We start from the raw sequence: 27,240 nt of genomic DNA, 5'->3' as shown, positions 1-27,240 counted from the left end.
CAAGCAGACATTTGTAAAGGCAAAGAGTTTGGGCAGAGATGTCAGTCGGGACGGAAGTACAGAGGCAAAGATGATGTTGAAAGACAGGTGAGGTATGAGCGGCGGCAAATTGACATTAGAAATTAGCGGAGATTGAGGCCTGGCGGATAGCGAGAAGAGAGGATATGCTGAAGGGCAAGTTCCCATCTCCAGAGTTCTGACAGGTTGGTGTTAGTGGGAAGTATCCAGATAACCCGGACGGTGTAACACTGTGCCAAGATGTGCTGGCCGTGCACCAAGGCATGTTTAGCCACAGGGTGATCCTCATTACCAACAAACACTGTCTGCCTGTGTCCATTCATGCGAATGGACAGTTTGTTGCTGGTCATTCCCACATAGAACGCTTCACAGTGTAGGCAGGTCAGTTGGTAAATCACGTGGGTGCTTTCACACGTGGCTCTGCCTTTGATCGTGTACACCTTCCGGGTTACAGGACTGGAATAGGTGGTGGTGGGAGGGTGCATGGGACAGGTTTTACACCGGGGGCGGTTACAGGGGTAGGAGCCAGAGGGTAGGGAAGGTGGTTTGGGGATTTCATAGGGATGAACTAAGAGGTTACGAAGGTTAGGTGGACGGCGGAAAGACACTCTTGGTGGAGTGGGGAGGATTTCATGAAGGATGGATCTCATTTCAGGGCAGGATTTGAGGAAGTCGTATCCCTGCTGGAGAGCCACATTCAGAATCTGATTCAGTCCCGGAAAGTATCCTGTCACAAGTGGGGCACTTTTGGGGTTCTTCTGTGGAAGGTTCCGGGTTTGAGGAGATGAGGAAGTGGCTCTGGTTATTTGCTTCTGTACCAGGTCGGGAGGGTAGTTACGGGATGCAAAAGCTATTTTCAGGTTGTTGGTGTAATGGTTCAAGGATTCTGGACTGGAGCAGATTCGTTTGCCACGAAGACCTAGGCTGTAGGGAAGGGACCGTTTGATGTGGAATGGGTGGCAGCTGTCATAATGGAGGTACTGTTGCTTGTTGGTGGGTTTGATGTGGACGGACGTGTGAAGCTGGCCATTGGACAGGTGGAGGTCAACGTCAAGGAAAGTGGCATGGGATTTAGAGTAGGACCAGGTGAATCTGATGGAACCAAAGGAGTTGAGGTTGGAGAGGAAATTTTGGAGTTCTTCTTTACTGTGAGTCCAGATCATGAAAATGTCATCAATAAATCTGTACCAAACTTTGGGTTGGCAGGCCTGGGTAACCAAGAAGGCTTCCTCTAGGCGACCCATGAATAGGTTGGCGTACGAGGGGGCCATCCTGGTACCCATGGCTGTTCCCTTTAATTGTTGGTATGTCTGGCTTTCAAAAGTGAAGAAGTTGTGGGTCAGGATGAAGGTGGCTAAGGTAATGAGGAAAGAGGTTTTAGGTAGGGCGGCAGGTGATCGGCGTGAAAGGAAGTGCTCCATCGCAGCGAGGCTCTGGGCATGCGGAATATTTGTGTATAAGGAAGTGGCATCAATGGTTACAAGGATGGTTTCCGGGGGTAACAGACTGGGTAGGGATTCCAGGCGTTCGAGAAAGTGGTTGGTGTCTTTGATGAAGGATGGGAGACTGCATGTAATGGGTGGAATGTTTCCCTCTATATATATATATATATATATATAGGATTTCATGCAGGATGGATCTCATTTCATATATATATATATATATATATATATATATATATATATAGAAGGAAACATTCCACGAAGGAAAAATATACCTAAAAACAAAGATGATGTGACTTACCAAATGAAAGTGCTGGCAGGTCGACAGACACACAAACGAACACAAACATACACACAAAATTCAAGCTTTCGCAATAAACTGTTGCCTCATCAGGAAAGAGGGAAGGAGAGGGAAAGACGAAAGGATGTGGGTTTTAAGGGAGAGGGTAAGGAGTCATTCCAGTCCCGGGAGCGGAAAGACTTACCTTAGGGGGTAACAACCTGACAACATCTTTCGCATCCCGCAACTACCCTCCCGACCTGGTACAGAAGCAAATAACCAGAGCCACTTCCTCATCCCCTCAAGCCCAGAACCTCCCACAGAAGAACCACAAAAGTGCCCCACTTGTGACAGGATACTTTCCGGGACTGGATCAGACTCTGAATGTGGCTCTCCAGCAGGGATACGACTTCCTCAAATCCTGCCCTGAAATGAGATCCATCCTGCATGAAATCCTCCCCACTCCCCACTCCCCACTCCACCAAGAGTGTCTTTCCGCCGTCCACCTAACCTTCGTAACCTCTTAGTTCATCCCTATGAAATCCCCAAACCACCTTCCCTACCCTCTGGCTCCTACCCCTGTAACCGCCCCCGGTGTAAAACCTGTCCCATGCACCCTCCCACCACCACCTATTCCAGTCCTGTAACCCGGAAGGTGTACACGATCAAAGGCAGAGCCACGTGTGAAAGCACCCACGTGATTTACCAACTGACCTGCCTACACTGTGAAGCGTTCTATGTGGGAATGACCAGCAACAAACTGTCCATTCGCATGAATGGACACAGGCAGACAGTGTTTGTTGGTAATGAGGATCACCCTGTGGCTAAACATGCCTTGGTGCACGGCCAGCACATCTTGGCACAGTGTTACACCGTCCGGGTTATCTGGATACTTCCCACTAACACCAACCTGTCAGAACTCTGGAGATGGGAACTTGCCCTTCAGCATATCCTCTCTTCTCGCTATCCGCCAGGCCTCAATCTCCGCTAATTTCTAATGTCAATTTGCCGCCGCTCATACCTCACCTGTCTTTCAACATCATCTTTGCCTCTGTACTTCCGCCCCGACTGACATCTCTGCCCAAACTCTTTGCCTTTACAAATGTCTGCTTGTGTCTGTATATGTGTGGATGGATATGTGTGTGTGTACGAGTGTATACCCGTCCTTTTTTCCCCCTAAGGTAAGGCTTTCCGCTCTTGGGACTGGAATGACTCCTTACCCTCTCCCTTAAAACCCACATCGTTTCGTCTTTCCCTCTCCTTCCCTCTTTCCTGATGAAGCAACCGTTGGTTGCGAAAGCTTGAATTTTGTGTGTATGTTTGTGTTTGTTTGTGTGTCTATCAACCTGCCAGCGCTTTCGTTTGGTAAGTCACATCATACAAATGATGCCAAACTGGAGTGCGAGTTGGTGACTGAGACGGAGACTAAGCCCTCTGGTCTGTGGCGGCAATCAAAGTACTTGCGGTCAAGAGGGCATTGGCAACGTGTTGATTGAGAGTCTATCCTCGGCATCTCTCCTGGTAAACGTGCTTGATCCAGCACCTAATATTGACCTTCTTGTTACATCTTTGCTGACCGGTGTGCTGGTGACAGCTTTTGTCAGCAGAGCTAGATGCCAAATTTTCAAAACATTCAAGAAAACCATAAAAAAGTTACTTTTATTCAACCCCCCCCCCCCCCCCCCCCCCCACACACACCAATCCAACCCCCCCTACCCCGTCCACATGCTCATGGCCTACAGTTTAGGATTTTTATTATGTTATTCATGACACTTGCCCTACCACTGTACAAAAATTTGTGACTACGTGAATTTTTTCGCCTCAGTTATTATCCTTAAATTGCTCCAGGCAAATGTCACGATGGTACCTACAAATTGTACTGTCTCTAATGATTCCACTGTCAACAGATATAACACACAAGATCTTCCTTCCTTCCATACTGTTAACACAGAGGCAAGCACTGAAGCAGAATGCAGGTGAACTTCCTTTGATGATTTGCTGAAAGATTGAACTTCACTGAATGATGGTTGTTTGTACTCAACTGGCTTAACATGAGAGAAAGCTGATGCTCATTCACTTGTGTTCACTCTGGTGTGAGTCAGGCTTTAGTGTTCCTTCCATTTGCGCTGGAACATTTGCCTGTGTACCGTATCCTCATTTTACAAGAAAGTTGTGTATGAAGAGATAGTGAATACACACTAATAATCTAAAACATTATGACCAGTGACCTACGATCTATATATACCCTTCCAGGCAAGAACACTGTCGTCTGGCAAGGAATCACTGGTTGTCAGAAACACGTACAGTTTATGTAGTAGCAGTGAACATGCTGTTGGTGTGTAGAATGGTGAAGGTGCATGATCTATCTGAGTTTGACCAAGGGCAGATTGTGATGCTCTGGAGGCTCGACATGAGCATTTGAGAAACTGCACGATTTGTTGGGTGTTTGAGGAGTGCTGTGATGAGTGTGTTCAACACATGGCAAAATAAAGGTGAAACCACATCCAGACGTCATGGTGTCATGCAGTGGCTCCTCATTAGAAATGTCAGACACCAAAGGCTGGGCAGCCTGGTAAAACAGGACAGGTAGTGAACTGTGGTGGAACTAACGTCAAACTGTAATGCTGGGCAGAGTACAAGTGTGTCTGAACACACAGTGCTTAAAGCACTCCTAATGGCGGGCTTTCACAGCCGATGCATGTGCATGTGCCAGTGTTAACACCACGACATTGGCAAAGGATGTTGGCACAGTGGCACGAGTGTTGCATGGTCTCATGAATCCCGATACCTTCTTCATCGTGTCAATGGGAGGGCATGAATCTTAGTCTTCCAGGGGCACAGCTCCTTGACATTTATACTGTGTGTTAGAAAGAAGCTTGTGGCAGCTCCATTATTCTGTGCAGAACATTCACATGGGAATCCATGAGTCCAGTGGAGCTCATGCAAGGCACCACGATGGCCAAGGAGTATTGTACCCTATTTGCTTACCACATACACCCCTTTATGACGATTGTGTTTCCTGATGATGGTAGTGACATTTTTCAAGAAGATAATGTGCCAGGTCACAAGACCAGGAGTGCGATGGAGCGGTTTGAGCACCACAGTGGTGAGTTCCAGTTGATTTGTTAGCTCCCCAACTCACCAGATCTGAATAGGATCGAAGACATCTGGTATGTGATTGAACTGATGTCAGAGTTCATCGCCCCCCCTCCTCCTGGAATTTACGGGAATTAGGTGAATTTTGGATGCAGATGGAGTGCCTACACCCTCCAGCGACCTACCAAGACCTCATTGCTTCCATGCAATTGGGCTAAAGAAATGATTTTTGTGTGCATAAGGAGATCTTTATTCAGTCACGTGCTAAATAGTCTCTTTGGAGATTTGAGGCCATTATACATCATCATTGCTAACCTGATAAAACAGTAACAAGTGAAAGTATATTTAAGTATGCAGTGTCGCAGAGACACACACACACACACACTCTCACTCTCTCTCTCTCTCTCTCTCTCTCTCTCTCTCTCTCTCTCTGGGTTAGTTACATGTATTTAGATACACACATGTAACAATATTAGAGAAGGAAAGTTGCTACTCACCATATGGTGGAGATGCTGAGCCGCCATAGGCACAACGAAAAGATTCACACAATTATAGCTTTCGGCCTTTTAGGTCTTTGTCAGCAATAGACACACGTACACACACACGCAGCCTCAGATAACTAAAACTACTCGTCAGTGTGGTTTTAGTTATCTGAGACTGCAGACATGTGTGCAAGTTTGTTTGTTTGTTTTGTTCATTTGTTTGTTTGTTTTGTTTGTTCGTCTGTGTGTGTGTGTGTGTGTGTGTGTGTGTGTGTGTGTGTGTTGCTGACAAAGGCCTTAATGGCCGAAAGCTGTAATTGTGTGAATCTTTTTGTTGTGCCTATGGTGACTCATCTCCACCATATGGTGAGTAGCAACTTTCCTTCTCTAATACTGTTACATTCCATTCTGGATTTTCCATTTTTTGATGGTTACACACGTGTTCCTTGTGGTAGACCATGAACCTATGTCATTAAGAATGTGACAGAGTTGAATGAAGGTATAGCCATTCTGATGTAGAGGTTTCACATTTGGAAATGCTTGATCAGAACAGTCTCATATTCCAAGTCTTGTCAAATGTAAGCAAGATCTGTTACTGGAGAATACAAACTAATAATATTTGGGAGTTTCTTACCGTGTGTCTTCCTCATCAGAATCATTTTGTAAAATTGGTGTGGTGAAATGGCAGAATATACACCTGGACAGGTAGCCATACTTGTTAAAGAGCTGCTTCCAGGACGGGGAGGTGCACAGGCCTAGCATCAAATCCGCCTGTGGTTTAACAGTGAGAATTGGTGTGCTGGCCAGTCTGGATGTGGTTTTTAGCCAGTTTTCCACATCTGACTAGGTGATTACCACTGCATACTACACTTTAGATGTAATAAGCCTACCAACCCTGCATAGATGTGGGACAAAGGCAACAAAAAAGAAACAAACATCAGAATATACTATTGTTTAAAGTGAATTTGGTTTTGTTGTAGTGATACATGTAACTCTCATGAAAGCTGAAAAGTCTTTAGTGAAAATAAATTGGAAAAAATAATTTCCAGAAGAATGAATAAAAAGAAATGTGATACAGTTACTAATAAAGTTGGCCTTTGCTGAACTTTGAGCGTAGTGTCGAGTGTAGTTATAAGTGATGTGATGTGATGTGATGTGATGTGAAGTGAAGTGAACAAGCTGATGCAGTAGCTAGTTCTCATAAATTTCTGTTGTACCAAAATTTTGTACATGTATTCATTGTGATAAATTATCTGTATGCAGAGGGCATAAGGTAGCATGTACCTGTTTCTATTATGCAGGTAGATGAGCTTGGTGTTGCTTCTTTTTAAGTAGCCACTTTATGTAGTTTTGTAATGTTTGTGTATATTTCAGTTGAACTGGATACGTTTGTCATATTATTAGGCATTGACAATTTTCATGCTGCAGAGAGGACTACAGTGCACATAATTTTGCTTTGTTGTGCAGTATACTGAAAGTTTAATGTATAGGAAGTATTATTTTCTGTAAAAAGAACACCAGTGAAAGAAAGCATCTGAAGGTATATCTAACACTATAGTGAGAAATTACTGTAAATTGTTATTGTTGTTTATATGATCATAAGGAAAGCTAAATAATGGAAGGAGTAAAAGTAACCTCTCACCATGTAGTTGAGGCATAGAGTGATCGACAGGCACGTAAACAAGATCGAAAACTTCGTTGATCTTTTTTGGATAATGTCCTTCTTCACGTGTGCGCGCGCACACACAAACAAACACAGGGGTGGGGGCAGACATTGTGTGAAAGCTCAGCAATGTTTTCAGTCTGTTTTATGTGCATGTCGTGTACCAAAGGTCTCAGCTATAGAGTGAATGGTACCTTTACTCTTTCCATTATCTGTATTCCATCAAGGAATTTCCAGATCACCCAATAAGATAGTTGTTTTTCTTTCACTTAAATATGCAAGTGTTGGGGGAAGGGGGGGGGGGGCTGTGTGTGAAGAAATTGTGCTAAACTTGTATTGGTCCATATCCTTGTTGAAACAGACTTCTGTGGAGTTGAATAAGCTAGTAAATGTTATTTGAATTAGCATGGTCTTCTCATCCCCAGCATCATTGGTTCCCCCACTTCCTGAGCTAAAGTGGTGTTTTTTTTTCTGTCTGGTGCCCTCTGCATCCACCCCTGCCCTGCCCTGCCCTGCCCTGCGCCTCACGCCCGTGTGTGTGTCTGTCTGTTCGTGTGTCGACCACTCTGCGCCTGTCTGCGCCCACGACTTTGGCCTTGGTAAGTGGCTGTGTGGAGTGCATGGGGAAGTGCATGCCTGCTGTTCCCTGCCCAGCCCATCTGTTGTTTGTGCTTGGTGCTGGCTCTGCCTTCATATAAGGTGGAGTGTTCTCGTAATGTTTTTGGGTCCTTACTTTGTCAATACAAATAAGAGCCCAGTCATGGATGTGCATTCCATGTCAGTAATATAACTAATTCTCTTTTGAAGCTCAACAGTAGGTAGCAAATATTGTGTAAAGTATGGTCAGCATTTTTATTTGAGAACCTACAAAATAGCAGCTCGCTAAAAGAGTAGGGGTTTTATTTTCTTTCTATATCTGAACCCTGTAATTAAAAAAAAATTTATCCATAAATTTTCATAATGGAATCGTTCAACTAACTTCAGTTTTTGAAGACTTATGGTTGATTTTTCCCTTCAGAAAGTAGGTTATATTTGAATATTTTCCTTTTTAGGAAATTAAGTCATGGATTTGCGTTGTTTACTATAAATCAACTTTGACAGAGGCCTTTGTTTACTTGGAATGGGGATCTGCAGAACCAGCACTGAGTTGTAGAATTTTGGTCCCACGTGCTATTAGATTGTCAGTAGAGTTATAGTTGGTTTCGTTAGGTGGTTTTTGCATTTTTCCCATGTAGAAATATATTTTCCATGATTTTTGCTTTTACTTTGGCCCAAATCAGTTACTGTGTAGCTTTCAGTCTTCTTTGGCATTAATTGTATGTTGGGTGTGTTCCATTTGGAAACTGGAACTGTCATCTAGAGGCTTAATGTTTGAGTCTCAAATTTATGATTTTGTTGTTTTTTTTCTTTCTTCCATATTAACTCCTTGAAGAACAGTAATATTGATTTCTTTTAAACATCAGTGAAATGCCATTTAAACAGTAATTTTTGAAAAATCTGTGCATGATTTCTGTTTCCAGTACCATTTGTATTGCCTCCACTTCATCTCGAAGGAAATGTAATGTCCGTAATACTATGTTGGACTACACAAATCCTCAATGTTTCAAAACCTGCACGTTTTTTTAGACATTTTGGTGTCTACATGCATGTACTAAGTCATTTGCCACTTCTGTGTTATGAATGAAGTAACAATAATGTTATGAAATGAAGGAAATCTTAAAAAGACAATTTCAAGGAACATCAGAGACAGATTAATAAATCCAGACTCAAAAAATGGGAAGGTTGTGTGTATACCATTAAAGACCAACTATCTGTGTTGAGCAATCTGATGGTTTTTTTCCCCATCATTGGCATGTTCATAACTTACATAAGATCCAGCTCTTCTGTCTCTGCTGTTAGTTGAAACAGTATTTTCAGCAAATATGTGCGTTACTGTAGTAATTATAGCAAATGTTTGCTGTTAATAACAAGCTGCTGTTGTCTGCTCAAGCTTTATGAAGAGATGACATTAAATGAAAGGGCAAACTCTGTATCTAACCATTGTTAGAATTTTACCATAGTAGTTCATTTTATAACTATTTAAATGTGTGCTTAACCTGATACTTTTTAAGCTGTGCTTTTTATAGTGCAGTGTTTTCTGTCATGTCTGAATCTTATAAATAGAAGTTGAGAGCCCATTTAAAAGTGTCTAAAGCCAATATGAGAAAATCGAACAACACTGCGGAGAAAATTTCCAGTGAAATGAAGTGTCATTCTCATGTTATGCAATATTTTCATACCATGCAATCAATCATTGCTGTTTGTTAAAGCAATTCATGGAAAATACTTAGTTAGTTACACTTAACTTAATTTGGGATTGTTTTTTCCTAGTGAGGTGCATATCTTTAGTAGTGTCTTTCTCCCCAAAGTTATGAAGATGAAACATGAAGATAAAATGAAACTTATTAGCTTGACAGACCTACAGAGAAAAATATATATTCTTTGTTATCTAACAAGAAAGTACAAAATGTATCAAGGCAGTTAACATAATGAGTAGAGTAGATGAATAAAATGTGAATTTAAACTGCAATTTCTAGTGGAATTAAGTGCCATACATGAAAGACATCAGTGGATTATGGAGAAATACATAGAATACTTAAGCCACTAATGTTGGTATGGCTGTTCAATATGATGAAATAGAGTGCACATGTGAAATTAGCAAAAATTTCAATTTCTTGCTTGATTTGCTCTTGTTAAGTGCCATTTCAGTAACAGATATTACTGATAAATTGTCTACACCACATTAGCGTTTCGAACTCAAAAGTAATCTGTCCACTGCTCCCTCATGTTTAGTATAAGTAATACGGAATTTTGAAATTCTTAACTTTGATTTCCTACAGGTTTAACTTACTTCATTTTGTTTATTACACAGTTTCCCTAAACAGGGTGGCTTTAATCTGGACTGACCTCTTTTGTAAATTTCTCTCCTTTTTTGTTACTGTCAGCCTCTCAGCTAGTCATTCTATTTACTACTATTCTTTTCAGGTTTAATAATGATGATAATAATTATAATTATAATTATAATTATTATAGTTCAAATAGGAATTCACTGTCATCCTTCCATCTGTTCCACTGGCATCAAACACCTCTCTAACCGGTCGGTTTGCAGACCAAAGCCTTTTGTTTTCCAGTTGTAAGAGGTGCTATTACCATTGCAGTTTTATTCTTCTGTCTTTTCATTTACATCAAATACCTCTCATCTAAGTACCCTATAGGATCAGCAGTACAAGAAGATTGTTCTCCAGTGACACCGTTGCCTACAGGTAAGCTGCCTCTTGCCTCCTACCTCTCACTTATGGGCGCCTCAGCCATAGGCCCAATGTTTTAATGTATATTCTTCTTAAACATGCAAATCATTATTGTCAAGTTAAAGAAAGAAGTAAGTAAAAAGAAACCTCATTATTGTCCATAAAAATGGATGCTCAGACAAGCTAGAGTGATTAAGGCTATTCAAATGCAAGACACAGCAAACTCCATATTGTTCTAAGACTATTACATCTACTCTGTTAGCTAGGCTTTTGGTGTATGACAGAGTGTATGTCATGTACCACTATATACTCTTGATGCTTTCATGTTTACTAAATGAACCTGTAACAAAATGCTCCACATTTCTTTGAAGTTTCTCTGTCTTCTCTATTAACTCTATGTGGTAAGGGTTGAAGAATTATGAACAATCATCAGAATCCATTAAATGGTGATTCTGTAAGCTGCCTACCTCATAGTTGAATTACACTATAATTACCAGGTTGATTGGCCACTATGGTGGGAGATGGAACTGGATGGATAGAAGACAGGATGCTGGAATACCACTACCCGAGGTGAGGGGTGGAGTAGTGGTGAGTGGATGCCTGTCAGAGACCCGATGAGAAGTAAAAGAAACAGCACTGGGAAGCCATTACTTTATTACTCACAGTACACCCGTTGTGTCATTGCTCAGGATGTCAGCAGCTCACAATGGTGGAATCTCCCCACACATGCAGCGTCAGGCAGCAAAAGTTCACATGCACATGGGATGGCAGATGAGCTGCTGCATGTCCTTGGGCAGGAGACAGAGAGCTCCATGGTGGAAGGCTGCCAGCAGCTGAAGTAACCCCCCACCCCACCCCATGTGGTCCGCTGATTGGAAAGTCCCCACTCCACAGCATCAGACTTGGCTGCAGCAGTAGTACCATAGGTAGCAGCTTCAGAGCCCGATGAGGGTGACTGGCTGAGGCATATAGACCATCGTAGGTCTTCTCAGGACATGTGGCTGGCAGCCTGCAATACTTTTGACTAAAAATGACAAGTATTTATACAGCTGTTACCTGTCCTCAATTTGCTACTATATCAGTTTTGATCATGCAATCCACAAGAAGTCAATGGATCAGATGTGAAGTAAGTAGGTCACCAGCTTGGTGCATCTTCGGCTTCTGCCATGTCAATACTACTGCACCCTTGGTCTCTCTGCATGGTGACTACATGAGGCAATCACCTTGGCACTTCACTATCAGTACTCACTTAACACCAGACGTTTCAGCCATCTGATTTGACCAGCTTCTCTTGCTCCCTGCAGTAGCCGAGATCATTATGCTAATTTTTCTCCCAGCTGTGCAGAGTACATCATTTTGTGGCACAACAGGTCTCCCTCCTTTATAAAATCAGACCTGGATTTTTGCTTCCTCTGAAAAAATCTTTACATACATTCGACAAATACACTCCTGGAAATGGAAAAAAGAACACATTGACACCGGCGTGTCAGACCCACCATACTTGCTCCGGACACTGCGAGAGGGCTGTACAAGCAATGATCACACGCACGGCACAGCGGACACACCAGGAACCGCGGTGTTGGCTGTCGAATGGCGCTAGCTGCGCAGCATTTGTGCACCGCCGCCGTCAGTGTCAGCCAGTTTGCCGTGGCATACGGAGCTCCATCGCAGTCTTTAACACTGGTAGCATGCCGCGACAGCGTGGACGTGAACCGTATGTGCAGTTGACGGACTTTGAGCGAGGGCGTATAGTGGGCATGCGGGAGGCCGGGTGGACGTACCGCCGAATTGCTCAACACGTGGGGCGTGAGGTCTCCACAGTACATCTATGTTGTCGCCAGTGGTCGGCGGAAGGTGCACGTGCCCGTCGACCTGGGACCGGACCGCAGCGATGCACGGATGCACGCCAAGACCGTAGGATCCTACGCAGTGCCGTAGGGGACCGCACCGCCACTTCCCAGCAAATTAGGGACACTGTTGCTCCTGGGGTCTATGCGAGGACCATTTGCAACCGTCTCCATGAAGCTGGGCTACGGTCCCGCACACCGTTAGGCCGTCTTCCGCTCACGCCCCAACATCGTGCAGCCCGCCTCCAGTGGTGTCGCGACAGGCGTGAATGGAGGGACGAATGGAGACGTGTCGTCTTCAGCGATGAGAGTCGCTTCTGCCTTGGTGCCAATGATGGTCGTATGCGTGTTTGGCGCCATGCAGGTGAGCGCCACAATCAGGACTGCATACGACCGAGGCACACAGGGCCAAGACCCGGCATCATGGTGTGGGGAGCGATCTCCTACACTGGCTGTACACCACTGGTGATCGTCGAGGGGACACTGAATAGTGCACGGTACATCCAAACCGTCATCGAACCCATCGTTCTACCATTCCTAGACCGGCAAGGGAACTTGCTGTTCCAACAGGACAATGCACGTCCGCATGTATCCCGTGCCACCCAACGTGCTCTAGAAGGTGTAAGTCAACTACCCTGGCCAGCAAGATCTCCGGATCTGTCCCCCATGGAGCATGTTTGGGACTGGATGAAACGTCATCTCACGCGGTCTGCACGTCCAGCACGGACGCTGGTCCAACTGAGGCGCCAGGTGGAAATGGCATGGCAAGCCGTTCCACAGGACTACATCCAGCATCTCTAAGATCGTCTCCATGGGAGAATAGCAGCCTGCATTGCTGCGAAAGGTGGATATACACTGTACTAGTGCCGACATTGTGCATGCTCTGTTGCCTGTGTCTATGTGCCTGTGGTTCTGTCAGTGTGATCATGTGATGTATCTGACCCCAGGAATGTGTCAATAAAGTTTCCCCTTCCTGGGACAATGAATTCAAGGTGTTCTTATTTCAATTTCCAGGAGTGTATGTAAAATGGACATGGTTTCTCTCTTCTACTAGTTCGGCTTAAACCACAAGGTTCTTGGCTATATTTTTACAATCAAACATCATTATCTAGTGTCGTACCACTGGACTATCTTGCTTCCCCATGTGATTTGGTTTCATTGAATCGCCACTCATGGGTTTTTGCATAGGGTAGATGGAGGTTACACAAAGTGTAATCAGAACCCCTACATTACTGGATACTGTGACACTTGGGATCATAATGTTGTGGCCTTTCTTATTGCGATACTGTTGTACATGTTGAAACATCTGTTCTGTGGTAGTTAGTCCCTTTTGTGAAGCTATAATCTCATCTAATGAGTGAAGGGGAGTTGTTTAGGATTGTCGGTTGCTGTATTGGCAACATGTCCAGTTGCTTCTCTGGCCTTTGTGATGATGACTGTTTCTTGATTAATTATATTCGTTACAGTGGTGAGATCAGGGAGATGGATCGCAATACTCGTTATGTGACAGTTCATCCCATTGACAAGTACTCCACTATCCCATAATTTCAACCTTGTCATTGTCTTTGTTGTTCATGACAGTTCAGAGCACTAAATCCATTACTTGACGTAACTGACCCTTAAACTTTCATAGGAAAGTTGTAACCTCTGATATTCTCCGTACATCTCTCTTAGTATTCCTTCCTTCTTAGCCTTAAGTGCAGCCCTGTAAAAGTTTCTTCCAATCTTCATATATCATTTCTCACCTCATATGTATTACGGTTGAACTTCAACATCCACTGGTGACCAGTTGGAATGATGTCGTCTTATCTGAAAAACAAGTCTTGGTGTAAGTCATTCGTTTTGTAGTGTGTACACTACTCCCCTGAAGAGGTCAAGTGTCATTAGAATTATCACACCCATTCTGGGCATTGTCCTTGGTAACACCACATGGGAGAAAGGAATTTGTCTCTTTCTTTCTCCCCCCCCCCCCACCCCCCCCCCCCCCACCCTCCCTTTCGAGAAAAAGTCTATCTACATGATTCATTAGCACACTCACATTGGATTACAAAACGCTTTCCCGTTAACTCATAAATTAGAGGATGAACCTGCGACATACTTTAAAATAGTGACAAAATTACCATAACTATTGCATAAATCCTGCAACATGGCTATCTGTCAACATGACTTAATTGCGTAAGGCACTCTTGAGTATACCCTACTTGTCAGCATGTATTTTTTTTTCCTCTTTTTCTTTGAGTTAACATCCTTCACAAGTAATGGCATTGGCACTTGGGGTAGTGTGTCCACAACTCCTTTAAACATCTTTGTGCCACACAAGCACAATGGAAGTCCTTGTTGGGAACTGAAACTTCACATTTACAGGTTATGCCATTTCTATGACATGGTATGTTACCTAATAATGAGTAAGGAATTTCTTCATTTTGCCCTTTGATGTGTTGGGATTCTCCAGTGAAACCCATTGATCGCTTCTGTACCCAGGTAGATCATCAACATGTCATTCCTCGTCCTTGGCTGACACTTGAGTGCTTTCGTATTTGCTCTTTACCTTTTTCCAAACATCTCATAACATTTGTGCAAGCTTTTTCCACTTCTCTCTCTGTTTAATGTCTTCAGAAGGCGAAGACCTTTTTCTACCATATACTACTCCATATGGACGCCGCTGTGACATACGAGAAGTAAACGTCTTGGTTATTGTGATGGCTGTTCACATAACAATGTAAATTTTGGTAACCGTACGATAAATGCATTCTGTTCTTCAATTTGATTGAGGATGGAAAGGGTTAGTTCTGAGCTTCCGAATATGCAGTAGATGTCACTTACTTCATTAGACTGCCCACAAAATTAGTGCCTTGATCCGTAATTATTGTTTCAAGAACACCAAACATAACATGAAAATAGTCTATGATGGCTAGCACAAAGCACTTACCCACTTGTGTTAGGTTGAAATCACCCCAATGTCCAACCCCAACATTTCAGATGGCTTTGTTGCCTCTGGTAATCTTTTCAATGGTACTATTTGATGATTGAGTTTGGCACATTGTACGCTTGGTAGCTTTGTTGCCTCTGGTAATCTTTGCAATTGTGCTAACTTATGATTTAGATTGGCACATTATGCACATGGTGTACAATTCATCACATACTACTTGACGTCCTGCCTCCTTACTTTTCACCAATATTTCTGGTCTTCTTGATGATCAGAATCCTTCTAAGCTGCAGGTACCACAAGACATGGCCCCTACTTTGTCATAGCCCTGTGTTGGTGTCTTAATTATTTTGCAGTCCGTGTCAGCACTCTGTGCTTCTTGGCGTTTAGAAAGGCACGTCCAATGGCTTGCACAACCTGAGTCTTCCTGCTGAGCCATTGGCATTTTTATGTTTCTTGTTGAGTTTGAGTATCACCTTATAATCAAATTCACTCAACTTCGGTGCCCAACGCATTAGCCTACTTGAATGACTGAATGATCCTTTAGTTGTAGTAACCACTTTAAAACAGCATGAATCGGTGAACTTTGAATTTCCTCCCATGCAGATAATAATATGGAACATTATAAATGTTGCTCAGTATTTCCTTCTGTTTTGAGAGATTCTGTTTGGATTTATTTAACTGTCTTGATGCATATGATACCAGGTGTTCCTTGCATCCTGACTCTGACTGAGAATGTATCCAGTCATCTGGTTGCTTGCCTCACAAGGTGGGATAAAGTCCTTCTTATAATTTGGAAATATTAACACTGGACTCGTTGTTAATACCTCTTGTAATTTCTCAAATGCGGTCTGTATACACACACACACCTTTCATCAACAAATGTGTTTACTGTGTAGCAATTTCCGCAAACTCCTTAACAAATTTTCTATAATAATTACAGAATTCCAAAAATGATTGAAATAGTTTCATGGTTTGCAATGGTAAGCAGTCATGTTAAGTGCAAATCAACTTTGGGTCAGTCCTCGGGTCATCTTGGGCAATTACATGACCTAGATCAGTTATCTCCATTGATAAGAAATGGTACTACTCAATACTTTGCATTAGACAGACAAATGCAACTCTTAAACACTTCTTCATTGTCATTGCACATGTTCCTGTAGGTCTTTAAAAAATACAATGATGTTGTCAATATAAACTCAATAATGTCGTCTACATAAACCAAACATTGTTTCATTTTCAGCCTCCTCAGAAATTCATCCAATAGTCTCTGGAATGTAACTGGTGCATTCTTAAGATCAAATGTCATTTGTTGATATTGATAACAACCCCATAGAACAGCAAATGTGGTCTTTGACCTGTCTTCGAGATCCACCTCCAATTGGTGATAACCACTCTTTAAATCCATCTTTGAAAAGGATTTACATTAACCTATGTTGTATAATGTCTCTTTTACATATGATATAGGATATGCATTCATGATTGTTCTTGCTTTTAGATATTGGTAATCACAACAAAACTTCTATTTTGTCATTTGATCTGAAGATTTCTTTGAGATAATTAAAACAGCTGATTCCTATTACCCAGTTAATGATGCTATCGACCAACTGCTGATTGATCAATTCTTCCATTTTAGATTGTAAGTGCTTGGGTATCCTGTATGGCTTCCTGAAGGGTCATTTGCCATCTGTATCCTTTGTTGTGTCATTGGTATTGCTGGTAATGGGTCACCAGTATTGAATGGATCCATGAATCATAATAACCAAGCTTCCAAAGCTGACATATCAACCCCTTTAAACTTTTCACTTTCTCGCCTAATGAACATGCATTGACGGTTTGTTTGTGACAAAAGTATCTGCGCATCATATCTAGATCATCCATGCCTAGGACATCCAAGTACATCAGTACATCACCAGGACCATGTAATCTCCATCTATTCCTTTCATGCCTACCACACTTCAGTGCAAAAATATCCAACTCTTCATGGCACTTCAGTGACCCTGTAACACAAATTTTGCTCAGTAGGTCAGTACCAACACTTACCCACAGTACATCTCCTGTACTACTTGGTATTTTATCATTTGAATTGAGCTTTAAAGCATGTGTTTGCAGTTTATTTGGTACCATCTTCATTATAGGTGACCCTTTCTACAATTTAACATTCTCTTCAGTCAGTCCTACCTGGAATGATATCCTACTGAGTCTTATAGTATATCACAAAAGATAAATATTTGCATGGTACTTGCTCAGAAAATCCAGCCCTAGGGTTGCGCAGCCCCTAACCAACACAGCAGGAAACATTTCTCACACACAAATAAAGAAAAGATGTTATGTGCACATGTGTCCTGAAACGCTTAATTTCCATGTTAGAGCTCATTTTAGTTTTGTCAGTATGTACTGTACTTCCTCAATTCACTGCCAGTTGGCCCAATCGAAGGAAGGTAATGTTGACTTCGGTGCTTGTGTTGACATGCGACTCATTGCTCTACAGTAGTAGCATCAAGCAGATCAGTACGTAGCATCAACAGGTTAGTGTTCATCACGAACGTGGTTTTGCAGTCAGTGCAATGTTTACAAATGCGGAGTTGGCAGATGCCCATTTGATGTATGGATTAGCACGGGGCAATAGTCGTGGTGCGGTACGTTTGTATCGAGACAGATTTCCAGAACGTAGGTGTCCTCACAGTAAGACGTTTGAAGCAATTGATCGGCGTCTTAGGGAACACGGACCATTCCAGCCTATGACTCGCGACTGGGGAAGACCTAGAACGACGAGGACACCTGCAATGGACGAGGCAATTCTTCGTGCAGTTGACAATAACCCTAATGTCAGCGTCAGAAATGTTGCTGCTGTACAAGGTAACGTTGACCACGTCACTGTATGGAGAGTTGTTTCTGTGCCATGTACAGCGTGTGCAGGAACTATCAGCAGCTGATTGGCCTCCACGGGTACACTTCTGTGAATGGTTCATCCACCAATGTCAATCCTCATTTCAGTGCAAATGTTCTATTTACGGATGAGGCTTCAGTCCAACGTGATCAAATTGTAAATTTACACAATCAACATGTATGGGCTGACGAGAATCCGCACGCCATTGTGCAATCACGTCATCAGCACAGATTTTCTGTGAACGTTTGGGCAGGCATTGTTGGTGATGTCTTGATTGGGCCCCATGTTCTTCCACGTATGCTCAATGGAGCACGTTATCATGATTTCATATGGGATACTCTACCTGTGCTGCTAGAACATGTGCCTTTACAAGTACGACACAACATATGGTTCATGCACGATGGAGCTCCTGCTCATTTCAGTCGAAGTGTTCATACCCTTCTCAACAACAGATTCGGTGACCAATGGATTGGTGGAGGCGGACCAATTCCATGGCCTCCACGCTCTCCTGACCTCAACTCTCGACTTTCATTTATGGGGGCATTGGAAGCTCTTGTCTACGCAACTCCGGTACCAGATGTAGAGACTCTTCATGCTCGTATTGTGGACGGCTGTGATACAATACGCCATTCTCCAGGGCTGCATCAGCGCATCAGGGATTCCATGCGATGGAGGGTGGATGCATGTATCCTCGCTAACGGAGGACCTTTTGAACATTTCCTGTAACAAAGTGTTTGAAATCACGCTGGTATGTTCTGTTGCTGTGTGTTTCCATTCCATGATTAATGTGATTTGAAGAGAAGTAATAAAATGGTCTCTAACACACACAGATATATATATATATATATATATATATATATATATATATAATAGAGGGAAACATTCCACGTGCGTTGTGTCTGTGTATGTGTGGATGGATATGTGTGTGTGTGCGAGTGTATACCTGTCCTTTTTTCCCCCAAGGTAAGTCTTTCCGCTCCCGGGATTGGAATGACTCCTTACCCTCTCCCTTAAAACCCATATCCTTTTGTCTTTCCTTCTCCCTCCCTCTTTCCTGACGAGGCAACCGTTGGTTGCGAAAGCTAGAATTTTGTGTGTATGTTTGTGTTTGTTTGTGTGTCTATCGACCTGCCAGCGCTTTTGTTTGGTAAGTCTCATCATATATATATATATATATACACACTCACTCACTCACTCTCCGCTAGCCACCAAGCGGTGTGTGGCGGAGGGCACTATTCGCTATTCGTGCCAGCGTCATAATTCCCCCCCCCCCCCCCCCCCCCCCCCCCCCTTCTCTGTTCCACTTGCGGATCGTGCGAGGAAAAAATGATTGCCTGAACGTCTCAGGACGAGCTCTAATTTCCCTTATCTTTGAATGGTGATCATTGTGCGATTTGAACGTTGATGGTAATAATACATGCACCACATCCTCGGTGAAGGTTGGATTTCGGAATTTAGTGAGCAGCCCCTTCTGTTTAGTGCGCCGTCTATGTGCAAGTGTGTCCCACTTCAAACTTTCCCAGTCAACAATCTTGCCGCTCTTCTTTGGACCTTATCAGTCTCTTGAATCAGACCCAACTGGTAAGGGTCCCATACAGACGAACAGTACTCTAAGCCTGGACAAACTAACATATTGTAAGCTATTTCCTTTGTTGAAGGACTGCATCGCTTCAGGATTCTACCAATAAACCGCAATCTAGAGTTTGTCTTACCTGTTACTTGTGTAATATGATCATTCCATTTGAGATTATTTCGAATAGTCACACCCAGATACGTGACGGATGTTACCGCTTCCAAAGACTGGGCATTTATTTTGTACTCGTACATTAATGGGGATTTTCGCCTTGTTACATGGAGTAGGTTACACTTACTAATATTGAGAGACAACTGCCAGTCATTACACCACGCATTTATTTTCTCCAAATCCTCATTGATTTGCTCACAACTTTTGTGTGATACTACTTTCCTATAGACTGCAGCATCATCAGCGAACAGTCTAATGCTGTTGTCAATACCATCAACCAGGTCGTTTATGTAAATTGTAAAAAGCAGTGGACGTATTACGTTGCCCTGGGGCACACCTGAAGTTACACGTGTTTCTGTTGGTCACTCCATCCAGGACGACATACTGCTCCCTGTCTGTTAGCAAACTTTCTATCCAACCGCGTATGTCATCAGATAAATCATAAGCGTGCACTTTTTGGAGGAGGCAACAGTGCGGAACTGAGTCAAACACCTTTCGAAAGTCAAGAAATATGGCATCATCCTGTGAGCCGGTATCCAGAGCCTGTTGTATATCATGCACAAGAGGGTCAGCTGTGTCTTGCATGACCACAGTTTCCTAAAGCCGTGCTGGTTTCTGCACGGTTTTAGGAAACTGCGCTCATGCGAGACACAGCTAACCCTCTTTGTGCGTGATATGCAACAGGCTCTAGATACTGGCTCCCAGGTTGATGACATTTCTTGACTTTCGAAAGGTGTTAGACTCAGTTCCTTATGGTACAATACTTCCATATATTCGTGAAAATTCATTGTTCTAATGTTATAACTGAACAATGTTAACCCCCAATGGTGCCACATCATTATCTCCTACCCCATGTAACTTATACCATGGAGACTTTGGTCTCTTCCTATCCAAGAGGTCCAGACTGACATATGAGCCCTTGTGTCCACTAAAAATCTATGTTCCATCCCATTCAGCATGCCTACCAAGCAGCAATGTGGCTCTGCATATGCTCTTGCAGCATTCTGTTTTATCAGGAGTGCCATCTGGTGGTTGCGGAACTCCTGTAGTCATTTAATGAATTTTTGTTGTAATTCTGTCCATTCCGCTCCTTATTCTGATAATGTTATGCCTGCTGTCCCATTTCTCTGCATTCACAGCATTGTGATTGATGACATTGTTGCTGAAAGTGGCCGGTATGTCCACACCTATAGCACTTTACCTCTGAGGAAAATACACTCCATGTATCCTGCACCCAAGTCACAATGACCACCTCCTTAAGTTGTGTGGCAGCCATAATGGCTGCATCTAAGTTCTTCAGTGTGCCCCATTACTCGAAATTGGTACTGTTGAATGCAAGTTTGCAGGTGGATGTGTGACTGAGGATCCCTGCTTCCAACGTCAGTGGCCCTCTGACGATGACTGTGACAACTGGTTTGACCAACCACTATGGTGAGTGGTGGAAATGTGAACATTGATGTCAGGGTACCAGAATACCACCACCCAAGGCAAGAGTTGCAGTGGAATAGTAAGTGGGCAGCTGTTAGGTGCTCAGTGAGATGTGAGAGAAACAGCATTGGAAAACCAGTCATTTATTACTCAAAGTACATCTGCCATTTCATTATGTGGGATGCCAGCACCCAAAGAACATAAACAGTGCATGCCCAGTTGAAGATGATGCTGTAGTCCACCTACAGTGTGCGATTGTGGCAGGCGACAGCCAAACAGCTGTAGATGAGGCACGTGGAGGTGCACAAAATCATGTCATGGATCCAGGGTAAAAGAGGCAGGTTACAACAGCTCAAGTCTGCTTACACATGCAGAGCAGGCAGTAAGAAGTTTGCACCCATAGATGATGGCAGACAGGTGACTCTTTGTCCCCAGGCAGGAACCAGAGACCTCCAGGGTTGAAAGCCAGCAGCAACATAAGTAGGATGAAGGTGGAGAGCACTAATTCCACAGCATCAGACTTTGCACCAGCAGCAGTGCCACAGCTAGCAACGTTGGATTCGAAAGAAGGTGACTGGTTGAGGCATCTAGTCTCACCGGTCAAAGGAGGACCAGCCTAGAGACTGGCAGCTGTCAGTCTACAATACCTTTGACTAGAAATGAAGAGTATTTATGCCTTACTATCAGTATTTGTTATGTAGGCAGATGTTTCTGGTCAAACTACTCAGCCGTCTGACATGACGTGCTACCCTGGCTTGTTGCAGTAACGTAGGGAGATGTCCTAATTTTTTTCCAGCCATACAAAATACATCAGTCAGGGTGCAACAATAATTACATGTAATTCTTCCATCGAATCTCTGCCTGGCATTTGACTTTTGTACTAATAGTTTTATGTGGTAGTTCTATTTTAACTCTTTCAGGTGTTACAATTGATAACATTTTACTGTCCCTTAGTTGCAACAGAAATCTTCTTCCCTTGTGGAAACCTCATGTACATATTTCTGAATGTTGAATCTTTGGATCTTTAAATCTTGTACAACTGCTGCCAACTGTTAGGCTTCACTATGAAAATATCAAAACGTCATTGTAGCAGTACACAACAGCTTGTGACTGCCAGGCTACATGGAAGTCATTGATTATTTATATTGCACTGTATAAGTGAATATTATTTTTGTTATTTTGCATGCTAATTTTTGAATGGTCAGCTTATTTATTACAACAGTGAATATTTCAAAATTAGTTATTCTAGTTCTTTAAAAGAAGCAAAGTGTACAAAATATATTTTGAAAATGGGTGCATATCTTTGTATAAATCTTGCATCTAAAATCATTAAAAATCATCTAAGAGCATTGCAGCATAAAGAAACATTTTCCTTTCTCCAAAAAAATTGTCTGATAGGGTTAAATAATGTAAGATGCATACTCGTAGATGCTTAACAGTTGTATGCATTTCCAGTTTCGTCACAAGTTATGTAAACAAACAATAAGAGTTCTTTCCACTGATTTATACATTGAATTTGTTTATCTTAAGGATCAACTGACATTCTCTGCATGTAGTATTGATCCTCTCTAGGTCTTCCTTCGTTTTGCCTTGGTTTTCGATCATTGCAACTTCCTGTGTCTATTTCCACTTCCTGCGTATCTTTCCAATCATGTGGAACACATTATTGCTAGAAGCAGAGCAATTTTTTTTTTAATAATCATGTAGGTATCCCATGAGGTCCAGTCTTGTGGTTGATTTTCTATTCCATGATGACTGGAAGAGAGTAGGAATAAATGAGAATACAAGAACCAGAGATATACAACAGGATGATTTTTTTAAATAAAGAATTCAGGCCTTCAAAGCTTTTGAGGACAGAACGAGACCCAGCACAAAATCATCTTGGACAAAAGATTGAAGAAGGTTGCAAAGTATGAGAATGAAAGAATATTGGGAAAGGAGAAAGACCAGAAGAAAAAAGTGAAGCGAATTAACGTGGTCCTAAGATGGCCAAAATGGAAGAAGAAGAAGGACGACTTCATATAACAATTTACAGAAGCACCACAACTACATATGTATCTGAATTGCTGGATATAGGCAGAGGGTCGGAACCTCAACTGATTATTTGTGTTTTACAGCCATGTCCCCAAGGTGCAATTATTGAACTAATTCCTACTTAAGGGCACTGAAATAAATGTGATGTTCTCAAGGTATAAAACTCCTATTCTGCTTTGATACTCTGTGTGCACTTAAAGCCATTATGAGGCTGTACAAAACAGGAAAACCACTCCAGTCCGTTTAGGGCATCTTTGTTTCTAAGCCCAAATAGAAACAAAATAGCTCTTCATTGAAATATAGCTAGTTGCATACCATGATCACCTTGACCCATTGTTAATACTATTATTTTTTGCTTATTAGACAAACCATGTACAGAATTTTCTGTCTGTTTTGAATATAATCTCCAGTTCTTTGTTCACATTTTTCTCAGCATTCTATATCTCTGAAAACTCCTTTGCAGTAGGAGTCCATTCTGGCTACTCTAAGACACTAGCACACACTTCATAGTGCATCTTGCAGTGTTTCCCTCACAACTGTTCTGTTTCAGTGCACTCAAGTACAAAGAATACAAGTTATCAGTGCAGCTGCAGTGTTCAAATTCTTTTCTAATCTACTTCTCAATTCCTCCACTATATGGTCAGTGCTGCACATTGCCAAAGCTGCGGTGTGAATATACATTTATGTGACGGGAAATATTGTAATGGTATTGGTGTTTAGCATAAAAATAATTCATGTGACACTTAATGGCATGAAACTTTATTTTGATTATTAAACATCTGAAACATGTATAAAGGTGATTCTTTTCTAATCTCTTTCAAAAGTGGAGCTGAAATCACTCTTTTTCTTGTAAATATTTTAGCTATGGTTCATGAACCGGCAGTGCTCATTGAGGGTGTCCTGTTCCGTGCCAACTATCTTGGTTCTACACAACTTGTCTGTGAAGGGCAGCCAACAAAAACTACACGTATGAACCAGGCTGAGGAAGCAGTTTCTCGCATAAAGGTAAGCAACATTTTGTATCTCTTTCTTGGATATAGTGTGTAATTTTTATGACTTACTGCTTGAAGGATGTATGTTAGATCATTAGGTAGTGATTTTTACCTTCTCTATTTGTTGACTTCTTTAGTATGAGGAGATATTGTCAACTGCGTCTCTCATAGAATCCAGCATTCCAATTTAGAGTTACAGCTCCTGGCCAGCTGCCAAGACATATTGCTTTGCTGAATTAGATGTTTGAAGCTTCTTCATTTTACCATTGCCATTTCAATGTCAGTTCTACACGATTTGTGTTTAGCATAGGGATTTTAAGATGCTAAGGATAGACATAACAAAATGTATATAAATTAAAAACCTTCTGTGAATATAATTACCCATCTTTTTTAGAAATTTTGTAATGACACCGTATTGCATAGAAATTTCCCCCATTCCCTGTCTGTCATGTCCCCGCTACCCAGTCTGTCCCCCCAAACTTCATCCTCCCACCCTCTTTAGCCCCCCATACGATCTTTAGCGCCCCCCCCCCCAATACTATCTTCCCTTCCCACCCCTCCCACTATGTTCTCTTCTCATCCTTTATACACTGGAGGAAAGTTGAAAGCCAATGACACTGCATATGTGTTAAATTACTTTTGAAGTATTCATTAGATTACCAATAAATTCAACATTTTTGTTTGCATGTTCCCTCTGATGGAATACTCTGTTCAAAGTTAACATAACATTGTTATGTGGTTCCAGTTTTCAGGAGGAATTAAGCATTGCAGGACAATGGTTTGCTTTGTGTTGTGTTGTATGAGCAACAGATTTTTTGTCTTTCTTCCTGTCTTGACTTTCACACACATTTGTGTGTGTGTGTGTGTGTGTGTGTGTGTGTGTGTGTGTGTGTGTGTGTGTGTGTGTGTGTGCGTGTGTGCGTGTGTGTAAGTCAAACAGGGAAGTCACTACTCATATAGAATCATCATTGTAAGAGATAATGGATACAGTGTTTACAGTTAGAAGTTATAAAATTACATGAACATTACTCAGAAGCAAGTAGTGTGTTGAAATGTTGTTGTCATTCGGAATCGTAGACCAGCTGGTGGGAAAACTGAAGTGTTTCTTGTGATGTGGGAATGTGGTCAAATATGGACTTAATTGTATTATAGAGAACACCAAACACATCTGGATAAGGAACTCACCTTGAAAAGTTAAGATGATGGTGGGATAATGGATGCGGTATTATGAGGACAAAGACCGTGATTATTGAGGTGCATAAATGAAACTAAATTGTTACACTGAATTGTTATAGGGAAATAGATGACAAGAGATACAGAGAACTGATTGATGTTTATCAGTCTGTTAGCTAAAACCTTTAACACCCTATTAGATATAAGTGCCACTTATAAATGAGGCAACATAAAATTAGTGTTACAGTATTGTTTGTGTAACTCAAATAATCAGCAAACTTGTGCACAGGTGAAGACCCAATAACAAACAAACTCACAGACAAAAATAATTCATTTACTTGTTGCTGCAGCTATTGACACGTTTTTGAAAAATGTTAAGTTATTTGATGCTCCTACCCTTTGCTTCGTTGCGAAGCTAACTACAAACACCCCCCCCCCCCCCCTACACAATCAATCTCCTCCCCTTACAGTTTTCATTATTAGTTATCACTAGCTTATGATTAAATTGCTGCAGACTTTTACACTTAGATTTGTTTGTTTTTGTTCATTCTTATATTCGATTTTTATGTTGTAGATTGCAAAATTTCCTGAAAAGAACAATTCCATTCACAAATTCTTTAAATTTACAAAGATGTTGGAGGACTGGCAGGAGAGAGAACTCCCAGTACAACCAATATCACACATGTAACCAAATAAATAAAGTTACAAAAATTCTCCTTGCTCTCGGTATTGAAGGCTCTGTATTCTGTGTTCAAGAAAGACAATAGTAAAGGAAAGTTCATGAAGAAGGAACTCACACTTCTGATAAAAACTGAAGAGTACTGTTTTGTTAGTAAGTTTCTGCAAACATCTTACATAGTTGGTTTTCTAGTGTGTTACCATATATTTGTGCAAACTACAGATCACTTTCCCACAGCCATCGTAAGCACTGTCGCCCTTTCCGAATGCAGCACACAACTTCTGCCTGTCCCCCCAGGGGGTCCACAACTCTTTTGTGGATACGTGCGTAGCGAGCACGGGACCCCGAGCTAATGTGGCCTTCCTTCCTTTCCGGGCTGCATACCTTCCCTTTCCGCATCCTTCCCCATCCCTATCTTCGCCCCTCCTCCCCTCACCTCTGGCTCTTTCCTTCCCTTTCTCCCCATCTGGGAGTATGGTTTGTGCCTACGTCCGGAGACGGACGCTCGTAAATGTACTCCATTCTTCGCCTTCCTTGCTTTTATGTCTTCTTCCTTCCTTTGTCCTTCTCTTTTCCTTACCTCTTCTCTTTACCCTTTTCTTCGCTGCGGCGTTTGAGACCTCTCTTCTTTCCTTTCCCTTTCTCTTTCTTCCTCCCTGTGCGTGTCTGAAGGCCGACCCATGCCCTTTGTGCGTAGCCGGTGACGGGGTAACGCGTAATTCCCCGCCCCGGGTAGACAGGTAGGACACGTACGTACCCCCTGGTAATGGCCAGGCCCAGGGAGGGGTGATTACCCGAGCTGATAACTTCCGAAAGTGCCAATTGGTCCCTCCGTCCGTTTGTCGGGAGGTGTGACCTGAGGTGTGAACAATCACCTAAGGCGGGAGTGCCCTCAAGAGAGGGCCCCCACAAGGGAGGAGCGCGCCATTGGAGACGCCGGTAATCGTGGGGGATTCTTCCGCAATGGTTTCCTCACCTTCCACTATGTCTGCTCACAAATGTAAGTATACTGAGTCTCAGCCACAGACGATTCTTCCATCGTTGCCACAGTTCCTTGTTGTTTCTCAGTCTGACGAAGGTCACGACTTCTCCACGGTCAACCCTTTCATTATTCAGAAAGGTGTCGACGCAATGCAGGTCCTGTAAAGTCTTGTTCCAGATTACGGAATGGCACCCTGTTGTTAGAAACACACAGTGCCCTCCAGGCGCAAAAATTGCTGCGTCCTTCTCTGCTCCACACCTTCCCTGTCCGGGTGGAA

The 27,240-nt window shown here is 42.5% G+C and overlaps 1 protein-coding gene across 5 annotated transcripts in view; it reads left to right on the top strand.

Annotated features, from left to right (window-relative positions):
- The window catches only part of LOC126088553 (uncharacterized), a 525,775-nt gene that overhangs the window by 386,369 nt on the left and 112,166 nt on the right, over positions 1 to 27,240 (top strand). For 4 of the 5 annotated variants that reach the window (XM_049906736.1, XM_049906735.1, XM_049906738.1 and 1 more), the window contains one exon: positions 24,000 to 24,142. In XM_049906736.1, coding sequence (XP_049762693.1) covers positions 24,000 to 24,142 — 143 coding nt within the window. The remainder of the gene's footprint in view (positions 1 to 23,999; positions 24,143 to 27,240) is intronic. The other variant, XM_049906737.1, reaches the window with a different exon arrangement.

This window comes from Schistocerca cancellata, chromosome 6 (assembly GCF_023864275.1).
Source record: "Schistocerca cancellata isolate TAMUIC-IGC-003103 chromosome 6, iqSchCanc2.1, whole genome shotgun sequence".
NCBI classification, from domain to species: Eukaryota; Metazoa; Arthropoda; class Insecta; order Orthoptera; family Acrididae; genus Schistocerca; species Schistocerca cancellata.
This window is presented reverse-complemented; position numbering and strand designations above follow the sequence as displayed.